At 35.0% G+C, this 11592-nt stretch overlaps 1 protein-coding gene across 1 annotated transcript; it reads right to left on the reverse strand.

The window, feature by feature from the left end:
- Positions 1-10838: 10838 nt before the first annotated feature.
- Positions 10839-11306, reverse strand: LOC125855894 (secreted RxLR effector protein 161-like). The gene has a single exon (XM_049535547.1). The coding sequence runs from the start codon at positions 11304-11306 to the stop codon at positions 10839-10841; it is 468 nt and encodes a 155-aa protein (XP_049391504.1).
- Positions 11307-11592: the final 286 nt, after the last annotated feature.

Genomic DNA, 11592 nt, shown 5'->3' on the forward strand with positions numbered 1-11592 from the left:
AGATTTGAGGTTCCTAGAGCTCAGCTTGGAATATCCAGCAGCACTTGCATCAAGGAGGAGTGATGGAGGTTGTTGTGATGCTAAGTGTTGTCGTGTTAGTACTTTTGTCTTGATATTTTTGTTATAACTTTTGAATTAATTTTAATTCAAAGTTCTAGAATGTAGAAGATACTGTAATATGTGGTTGATCTTGATTTAAGCACAAAACAGGGAGTCAATTTCCAGGATTTAGGGGATTTGATACCACTTTATGTATCTATATATGTAGTAAGCTTTTGCTGAATGAAATGATCTGCTCCCTTTCTCAAAATTATTTCTCTATTATCATATTTATCTTTTCTTTCTCTCTTTTAGTGAGACAGACATGGATCTTTTTTGAATAATTTTTTTGGTGAATAGATTCCAACTATCATCAAAACTTAGAAAAGATCTACAATTATATGGAAAATCAAGATAACTGACATAATCAACAACATACTTGAATAAAGTGGTTAACAGAATTCAGCTTTTACGATCATCATTTGGAAATATTCTCTGAATTTCGTCCCATGCCTCAATACTCCAAATATAATCTATAACAATTAGAAATATAGTTCCTTTAAGACCTCTACATACAATCTCCAATAGTTGATCATCACTCATCTCTTGATTGCTTCCTGTTATTGAAGAGACAACTTCAAGAAGCATTTCCTCTCATTGTATTCTTGGGAGATAGTGACTCATGCATTTTTATCAAATTGAGAACGAATATATGAATCATCAAAAACTTTTTTTGCAAGAGTTGTCTTACCTATACTGTAATGACCCGGAAGGTAATTTTTGGAAATTATCGTAAGGTTATCATTTTATCCCTTCCAATAGTTTCCCCCAGTGATCAGTTTGTGATGTTAATTTGATAATTTTGAACCATTCGTTTAACTAGAGTTAATTAAATGACGGGTATCTTTAAATAACTAATTCAGTTTGTGACCAGTGGGCTAACACATAACTTATTTAATACCACTTGACTCATACTTATTAAAATAAGTTATTAGGGTTTGTTTCTTTTAATACATAATTATTTTTTTAAGAAAATAGAAGAGAGAAAAAAGGGATAGGCAAGGCGGAGTTGGACGACTGTCAAAGGAGAGGCCTGCACTTATTGAGGTCAGAGCTAAGTGAATCTCCAACTCTTTTCCTTTATATGAAATTAGGATATGACACTTACATTTGTATAATAATGTTATTAAGGGGCAAACAGGTGAATGTCATTACGTGTTTGTTGATGTTGTTTGGCCAGAAATATGGCAAAATAATTTGTAGCGGTCAATAAGATAATGCTGACAAATAGTGAATAGGAAGTAATGGTGCCAATGATAGGTGAATCATTAAGGATAAGTGATTATGATGTTTATTTTTGCTTAAAGTAGGTCAACTTGAAAGTTGAATTCATCCTAACGGCCTAATCCATATTTCCATTGAAAAATTTCTTAAGCTTATCACATTATGATTCAAGTTTTGATATTTGAGATAAATAATTAATTATTATATGTAATATATTATATGAATAATATTAGATTTATTACATGTGGAGGAATTGAGATTTAACTGTAACTTTGAAATTAGGAAATATGAGGCTTGGCATGTTAATTAGCATCAAGATTAGGATTTGGAAGCCCAGTGAAAAGGCAAGGCTCAAGTCCCAGAGTGATTGTTAGATTATTTCAGGCAAATGAATTTCTCAACCCTTTTCAAGTGTATAGAATTGTGTATTTCATTGTCGTATGGGGAGTAATGAGACTTGCTGATGGTTTTACTTGTCCATATTGAATAATTCTAATTCTGGAATATGGGTTATAAAATAAAATGTGATTAATTATTGGTATGTGATGTGGTGAGAATGGTTTGAAAGGGTTACTAATTCATTGTTCATGTTGTATCACGATTGTGATGTTGTGCGTTATACATTATTATGAAAATGGTCATCTTCTCTTATTTGTGTGAACATGTGATTTGCATTGGTTCTAAGATATTGGTGTGATAAGTGTTATGTGAATTAAGGAAGAATAAGATATTAAAGAGGATGTACTATTTCGAGGGACGTGTAGGGTGCCGCGATGAATGTTATGATTTGAGGGACGTGTGATATGTCATGATGAATTTTATTGAGGGGGTGTTGCACCCGCGGTGGATTTTATTACAGAGGGTCGTGCCACACACCGCGAGAGATGCATGGACAAATATGTTCCCAATGGGTCCCGGACTAAGAGATAACAAGTGTGTATCCCTAGATAAGACATCCATCACTATACTTGACATTACATATCAATGCATTGAATATCTTTATTATTTGTGAATTTGTGAGTGCCTTTCTGTGGAACTTCTGATTGGTGAACTTGATCTCGTGTATTATTGATCTGAAATTGTCGAAGTGTTGTTATTGAGCTATGTGCTATATTATTTGTGAACTGTTAGGTTGGACTAGTTTTATGTAGGTTGTAGGTATGTATGTTCATTCGGGTTGTAGGAGTACTCGTATTCTATATTCTTAACTTGTCTTTAGGAGTTCACCTAAGTACTGTATAGTTTGGTGCTCTCCCCTTACTTCTACATTTGTGTACTTTATGAGCCCGAATCTTCATGATACTCTCTCTTATCTTCTTTACCGAGGCTTCCCATAGAGATATATGAGGTAGTTGATTGTTATCTCAGCAGACTTTTTCACTGCTATTTATGATCTTGTTCTATTCTAGAAACAATATCATTTGAGACCTTATATTTTTTTTAAATCTATTGTTATACAATAGAGGCTTATGCACGTGCCAACTAGGTTTTGGGGATTTAGTTAAGTTGACTTATTATCCGAATTAGTAATTGTGTATTAAACTTTTATTTTTATTGTATTTCCTTATTTTATCATAATAGTGGGGTTTTAGGCTGACTTGTCTTGGTGGAATAAGGCGAGTGTCATCACATCCATTTTCAGGTCGTGACAAAATGGTAGCAGAGCCCAGGTTCATAGGTCGCATGCATTCACACGCCAAGTCTGGTAGACTCTCGAGGATCAACGTAGAGATGTCTATTACTTATCTTCGAGAGGCTATGGCAAATTTCACGAAGAATCTTCACTTCTTGAATCTTTGTCGTGCTTTCTTTGATTGTTTTGATTATTATCGCTTCATTTCACTCTCTCACTTATAGTGATGACTCGTGTGTGGTTCTTCATGCGAGTAGTTAGTGTTGTGTATGGATTTGAGGTTAGATTTGGTTCAGAAGTGATGGACTTATGGAAAGTTTATGTGGTCACATTCAGAATGTTCAGTGACTTGAGAGGGTGAGTTCAGTGATAGCTTGATGAAGAATTTTGAGGATATCTGAATGATGAGGTTAAACAATGGTTTGAGATACTTCATGAGCATATTATCTATTTTGGGTTAGTTACCCATCAACACGAATAATATTTTGTGTGGCATACATGATATTTAGAGTGGTTCGATAATTCAAAGAGGAATGATTAAAGGGACCGCTAGATAATGAATACGGTAACTTTGGAAACTACAGTTAGCAAAGTGGCCACAACATATATGAGTTGTTTAGTGAATGATGACAATTATGTTGCTCCAATTGAGGTCAGAATCTCTACTACAGTTTCATAGATTGAGTGCATGTCAAAGAGGGTCATGAAACCACTACTACAATGGTATTTATGATTACTTGATTAGACTTATGGAGTGTTATTTAGGCTATTGACCTGATCTATGAAATAATGTATAATGTGTTGTGCTAGAGACCAAATAGATCTGGTAATGTACTCTAACTACTTAACATATAGAAATGTGTGGGCTATTTGGGTACAATCTTCTCGGTAGGTGTGATGTGTTCTAGTGGTGGATCTAACGGACTTTCACGATGTGGTATTAGTGGTATATCGAAATGGATGCGTCAATTGTTAAGCGTGAATATAACTACTTAAGGAGTTATCAGTTGTATCACATGCTCGTATAATGAGATTTGTTGTTGCATTCATATTTGAGAAAACCGCTAGGTTGTTACTACGGACGAATGGGTTAAGCATTGTTTATAAGAGAAATTTTAGTGGTGGATCTTTGGTAGTGTATTAATGCGTTTAGGTTGTAAAGTGTATCTCAAGAATTCTAGATAAGGACAGGTGATTTCATCGTAAGCTCCAAGGGACTGTAACGATATCGGAATGGCAAGTTTATGGGTAAAGAAAGTCCCAAAGAGTATACTTGCGTGAAGGTAATTGAAGATTTTAGTAAAAAAATGTGTCTATAAAATTGAGTTAGTCCTTTGAATTTGGTTAATATGATTGAGTCTAAGGTGTCATGTCAATGATAATATTGACTTCATGATGATGACAACATCTATTGAACGTAATGGTAATAAGAGTTCGTGATAGATTAAGAATAGGATGTGACTTTATGATAAGGTTTGTAGGTTAAATAAATTTTGTATGGTAGTGACGACTTGCGAGTATCTAAGGTTGTGGTTTACTACTATATAGGGAGTACCGTGGTGACATAGGATAATGTATGAGCTGTTGTGTAACACCCCAGATTTTTATTTTTTTTTGAACTAAGACTCGAACCATGTTTCTTTTTGAGTAAGATTTTATCAAGGAATTTAAAATTTCTTAAGTATTAAGGTCAGGTTACTAGATATAGCATCTTGAATTCCAAAAAGAATTAAAGAGAATTCATTCAAGTCATTACTTAGTTCTTTTAAAGTTTTGGGTCAACTTCAAATGACCATAACTTTTATCATAGGATGAGTTAGGAGACCCATAAGATATCAAATTAAAGGTCTTGGAATCCTCTTTCCAGCGCCGCCGAGTTTGCTAATTTTTGAGCTTGTATGAGAAAGACATGCTTGTTTGAAGTCAGGCTATCCAAATAAGGAAAGTTACCCAAAAATACGAGGGATATTTTGGTCTTTTCCTTACCCAATCGGATTAAGCGTTTTTAGTAAGGTTTTAGGAGTCTACGCTGATTGGAATCAGTTTTAGTTTTTCCTAAAATACGGTTAGGGTTTTTAGAGGAGTTAAAGAAGAGCAAAGAGGAGAAAAAGTTCAAAGTTCCAAGCGTTCGTTCAAGAAATTCAAGATTTTGCCAAGAACCTAGTTCTTTGAGGTATGTAAGCACGCCAATCATGAGTTTCTTTTGCGAATCTATCCATAAATATTAAGCAATTTAAGTTCTTGATAAGTGTTCTTGAAGTTTCATTCTAAATCTTGTTTTGTTGGGATTTCAATGAGTTCTTGAGATGAAAGTTAGAATTGAGAGCTTTTTGTTTTTGTATATTTTTGTGTACTTATGTTAGGTATTCGAATCTAAGTAAGTTAGGAAGAAACCATTCGATTCTGGGCGAATTAGAGCCAAAAATCGAAGAAGAAAAATTCATCGAATTATTATGGGGGAGGGCATGCACTAGAGGGGGCTGGGGTGGTGCCCCAGGAGTGCGCCAAGAAGTGTTCTCTGATGTTTAGGGGCTGGCACCCCACGCCAGCAGTGCGTCAGGGTTGCCTTCCCCCACCATTTTCCATCATTTTACCGACCCAAGTTCTTGTAAAGTGTACCTTTGCAACCCATTGATTCAAAACACTCTAAACTACTTCTAAAACACCTACAAATCATTCATAACATGAATCATAACCATGAATTCATAATTCAAATTCAAGGTAGAGTTAAGAGTTAAGTCTTGAGAGTTCTTTTGAACATTTTGAGAAAGTTCCTTTGAGTCCTTTTGAGAAGTCTTCTATAATTTCTAATAACTTGTTTCAAGACTCGAGTAGGTTAGTATGAGAATGAGGGGAATGTATTCGTGAGTGTACATTATCATGGAGATCCTTTATATCATGAATCATAAGTCTTGAATTCATAATTCAAATTAAAGAAAAAGTTAAGAGAACAATTAAAGAAAGTCTTTGAGTTATATCATAAATCCTCTGAGATCAACTGTCGATTTGAGCTAAGTTTTTAGGAATTTAGTATGAGAATAAGAAGAGTCGTATACATGGGTTCCATATTGTTATGCAGACCCTTGAGCACTTGAGTTTGAGAAAGAGTAGAGTTAGTTTATATTTTTCAAAATGAATATATGGGAACTATGTATTCCCAAGAGTAAATGTTTTCACATTTAAAGGAGGAGGAAACTAAGATTTCCAAAAGAATTTTGAGTAGTTTGAGTATCATCCCTTTTAAGAGAGATTTTTTGAGTAATAATATCAAAACACAGAAAGAGTTGTGTATTTTTAAACATATGAGCTATATATATTTTGAGAGTAATATTGAGCAATGATATGGGGGAGAGTTCTAACAACTCACATCCCCCATAAACCATGTAGCCAACGTGGTAGAAAGGGTCATACTTTTTAGATGATTCCTTAATACTTTTAGCATGGACTAGTGGATTCACTTAGTAGTAGGTTCTATACCTCGGCAAAGTATAGGCCAGTTCTGGCAGTGTGGGCTAGACGTTGTATCATCACATAGCTTATAGTGATGGTTGTCGGCTAGAGAACTCCCACAGAATTATATTGTATTTTTATATACAAATTGAGTTATTATTGTATTCTTCAATGCATAAAGTTGATATCTACTGTTTTAAAACCTTTCCATATATTGCATCTTTTGATGTTGCTTTATCCTTGAGTAATCAGAGTTGAACTATGTTTCTCTAAGTTGAGTATCTTATTATTGAGTTGAGCCCTATTTTCTCTGAGTTGACTTGAACTATGTTTCACTGAGTTGAGAATCTTATTATTGAGTTAAGCCCTATTTTCTTTGAGTTGAGTTGAGTTGAGTGAGTTCAGAAGAGGTAAGTATGTTTCTTTTCGATTAGTTCAAACTTATTTTTAAGCTTTAGAATTCCCCTTACAGGCCAGTACATTCCATGTACTGAGCCATTTGGCCTGCATCGTTTCATGATGTAGATACAGTATTCAGGATCATCAATAGGCATTTCGTTGGGGTCATGTGATATTCCAGTCAGCTTTGGTGAGCCTTCTTATATTCCGAAAGACTTCACCTTTATCTTACAATTAGTAGTTTTGAGACGTCGTTAGTCTTGTCCCGATAACCTTCTGTACTAGTAAAGGCTTCATTGATAGACAGAGTTGAGGAGTTTCTATATTTACTTTTATTTTGAGTATTGTACAGACTTATAAAAAGGTTGAGTATTTGAGTTTATTGAAATTAATTCAATTTTAAGCTTTTGTATGCTTGAGTTAGTCTTTCGCTTGAAGCCAGCCAGGATGAGGGTTCGCTTGGGGACCAATAATGGTTATCGAGTGTCGGCCACGTCAGGGTGTAGGCTCGGGTCGTGACATGTTGGGACACCACTGAAATGAAATCGAAAGGAGCTAGAGTCATAATGGAAAGAATTAGTGGGATTTAGTATAGCCTTCGAAAGGAGGCCAGAGCAAAGATCTCATTTCGAGGGCCAAAAATAAATCTTCAGAGGGAGTGCAGAAGAATTGGGTTCAGCGACACATGTTTCCATCTATTTTTCTCTTGTTAAGGTGATAATATTACGTGTCATTCATATGGGTTAAAAAACTATTAGATAAGATTTGAGAAAGAAGTCTACAGATGTTCGGGTCGAGTGTGGTGATAAGTTCTTTTGTAATTTCGAGTTGGTAAATGGTATGGTTGAAATCCAAATTTAGGTCTTTCATTGTAAGTTTATGTTTGTGGTAGTATGTTTGTCAAGGTGTGGATTGGTAAAGTAAGAAATAATAGATCACATTGAGTATTGAGTATTTCGAAGGACTTGTGCATGGATTTGATCGTAAAGTTTGTTTATTTTTATTGTTAAAGGACCTAAAAGAAAATTTTACTTAAAACTGTTGGTTCAGAGTATAAGGAAAAATGTCATGGGTTATTAGTCAAAGGATAAGATTAGTAAGCGAGTCAGTGAAAAGAGCAAGAGTCTCGTGTATTGAGAAGTTCAAGATATTTAAAATTTGCGTCAAGGGAAGAATTTAAGAAAAGTGAAAGAATATAACCTCTCGTACAAACCCTTTGTTTCTAGTTCAAGCTTGTATTGACTTTTGCGTATGAGCTCACACATGACTGTGAGATGTGAACTAGTTCAGCACAGACTTACTAGGGGTTTATCATCGATTTTTATGAAGATTGAGTTTTTGTTTGGGTGACAAAAACGATGTGTTGAAGATTCTATATGGTTATGTCGGACTAGATTTTTCAAATTATGGTAGGTAACTTATGGATGTGCAACAGTGTAGACCTACGGTTCTACATGGTTAATAAGGATTTCGAGGAGATTGAAACTACTTTGTTGATGGAACTATGAAAACTATCGTGATGTGTTATATAAGAACTTGATGGTAAATAGGGATTATATTCTCATACTATACAAAATTATCGGGGGTGACCAGAATTTCATTAAGTTTTGGAATGAGGTATATGATGGTTTAAATGGTAATTAAAACTTGGTTTGTGAATGATTTCGTGGAGTTGACACTGAACGTGATTCAATAGTTTTATCTTGATGAAAAAGTACTATCAAATTTAAAATTAGGGCTATCAGCCTTGGATGGGACCCATATCTAACATGGGATGCTTAAATGGAAAGAGAAGGAGCCATAGTTTGAATTTTTTGAAGGCGACAATGTGTTTTCTAAGAAAACTTTGATACGAGTCATGACGATTTGAGAGTAAGGTAAATGGTCGGTATGGTTATGAGATTTGTTAGTTTTAAGAGTGTTGGCTTCCGTGTTGTACTGTGAGAAGTATGTAGGGTTTTAATAAATCCAGTATGTGTAAGATTGTAAAAAGGACCAAATCGGTTGATTCCAGGTGGCTAAAAATAAAGGAGATAGAGCCAGATGAATGGAAGTGTTTTATATAGGCACTATGGAAGGAGTATCTTTTGTTATTCAACCTTGGTTCTGTACATTTTTATGTGATCATCTTCCTCGGTTTGGACATTATTTGGAGTATGATTTACTGCTTATGCCACACATGTTTCCATATCTATAAGTGAATCCCCAGTGGTGGATCAGGTGTACTGATCCTACGATTGTCCTCATGGTAGGGTGGCATCCTTGGGATACTTCATTTCAGTTATGAAAGATTTGGTGTTGTTTGAGATAATTGAAGTATACTGGTGATTCTACATGCACAACATTGCTTATGAGAACTTATAAAAGAGCTACAATGAATAGATATATTTTTTCAATAGTTGTAGTATACATCTCATAGTCGAGGTCACGTTTCTTCTATGTGTGATTGCATGTGGTGGGTCATTGGATCTATTTCTACCGTTCTTAAAGGTTGTTTCTAATCACAACTACCGGCCTAGCATTTCGATAATGTTGGTAGAAGTTCTACATTCTCGAGTGTACCGCTTGTTGGGTGGTTACTTGATCTTGTCTTCTTTGGGTCAGATCTGTTTGATTCTCACTTGATGAGTACCTGATGTCAAAATATTAAATGTTTATAACTTAACCTCATGGAAAGATTATGTTGTGTGAATGGAATCTCTATAAGATGAGTGATAATTTGTGCATTATGAGTGTTTGGTGGTTTGTTTAGGTTCACTTATAATTGTAGCCAGTATTGAATCAGAATGTTATTGTGGGTTAGGTGAGGAAAGATTCATCCTGATAATTGTGTTACGGTCCTGTGGGTTTCGGTTCAGATTGGGTTCACAAGTTAGTCTATGGCTTGGTAACCACCGCTGATTTGTAATTTTAGTTCGAAATTTAAGTTCTTAGTAGTTGATCTTGATGAGATGGTCTTAAGGAGGATCTCACTTTGAGAGATGAATACATAGTCTGAAAAATCATAACTCAGGCTTTTGGTAACGTCGATTATTCTTCCTTCTTCTTCATTCTGTTAGAGGACGAACATGGTTTTTTGTGGTGGATAATGTAATGATCCGGAAGATCATTTATGGAAATTTTCAATAGGTTACCATTTTACCCCTTCCGATAGTTGGCCCAGTCATTTCTGATCAATTTATGAAATTGGTTTGGGAATTTTGAACTATTTGTTTAACTATAGTTAATTAATTGACCACTAGTTTTTAATATTCCATTTAATTGTGGCCAATGGACTAACCCATAGTTTATTTTATACCACTTGAACCATATTTATTAGAATAATTTGTTAGGGTTTGTCACTTTTAATACATAATTATTTTATTTAGAAAAGAAATAGATATAAAAAAAATGAATAGGCGAGGGGGAGTTGGACGACTGGCAAAGGGGAGGCGCACACATCTTCAGGTCAGAGCAAAGTGAAGCTCAAACTCTTTTTCTTTATATGAAATTAGGATATGACATTTACATTAGTATAATAATGTTATTAATGGGGGGGGGGGGGGGGGGGGNGGGTGAATGTAGAACTTAAGATATAATAAGCTCAAATAAAAAATATAACTGGGGGAGTCTTAGAAATAGTTTCTAGAGAATAAGAACAATGGACTGATCTTGTATTCAGTTTGTTAATGATCTTATATAGAATTACAATTTTAATAGAGTCACAATCCCACTATACAACTAACTAATCCACTAACCTAACTCTCCTAAGCTTTAGGAACACATTTCTGCAATACTACGAAATAGGAAAAACTATCAGAATTAAAAGAAAACAAATACCAACTGAAAGTTAAAATATAGCCATACTATAGACTTAGTGAAATTAAACTAGTAATGATGTTGTCAACTTTAACACCCCTTCTCAACATGAGCTCTTTGTCTTAACCATGCCTAGCTGCTTGCAGAAACTCTACAACTTGTTGACAATAAAACCTTTGGTGAACAAGTGTGAAATTTAATGTTCTGTTTTGATGTGCTCCAAACCAATCTCTCCTTATAAAACTTTTTCCCGAATAAAGTGGTAATGTATCTCCACATGTTTAGTCCTTGCGTGGAAAACTGGATTTTCAGCCAAATAAATTGTTGACTGATTAACACAGTACAAAGGAACTACATAGCCTACTGGTTGTCTTAGATCCTTCATCAACTCCATAAGCCATGTACATTCCTGAGCTGCAACTGCTATTGCCCGATACTCTACTTCTGTTGTTGAGAGTGACACGGTTGCCTGCCTTTTGTTGCACCAAGAAATTGCTCCAGTTCCAAGCTTAAACACAAAACAAGTAGTTGAGTGACGATTATCATGGTCTCTTCCATAGTCAGAGTCACAATATCCGATTAGTTTGCATTCTTCACCTTTCTTATAGAAGAGACCATAGTCAATTGTACTCTTTACATATCTCAAGATTCGACGAACTCCATCCAAATGAGACTTCTTTGGATTTTGCATGTAACGACTCATCACACCTACTACATAAGAGATGTTGGGTCTTATTAAAGTTATGTAAATCAAACTACCCACCAATTGCCGATACATTGTATATTCCAAGTCTTTCCCTTCATGAGCACACATCTTAACATTTGGATCCAGCGGTGTTGAGGTTGGTTTTCAATTGAACATCCCAAACTTCTTCAATACATCTTTGGAGTATTTTTGCTGATGCAAGCAAATTCCTTCTTCACTGCGATCAACCTCCAAGCCAAGAAAATGGCTAAGATGTTCGAGTTCCTTCATCTGGAAGCGTACT

Source organism: Solanum stenotomum, chromosome 2 (genome assembly GCF_019186545.1).
Source record: "Solanum stenotomum isolate F172 chromosome 2, ASM1918654v1, whole genome shotgun sequence".
NCBI lineage: Eukaryota > Viridiplantae > Streptophyta > Magnoliopsida > Solanales > Solanaceae > Solanum > Solanum stenotomum.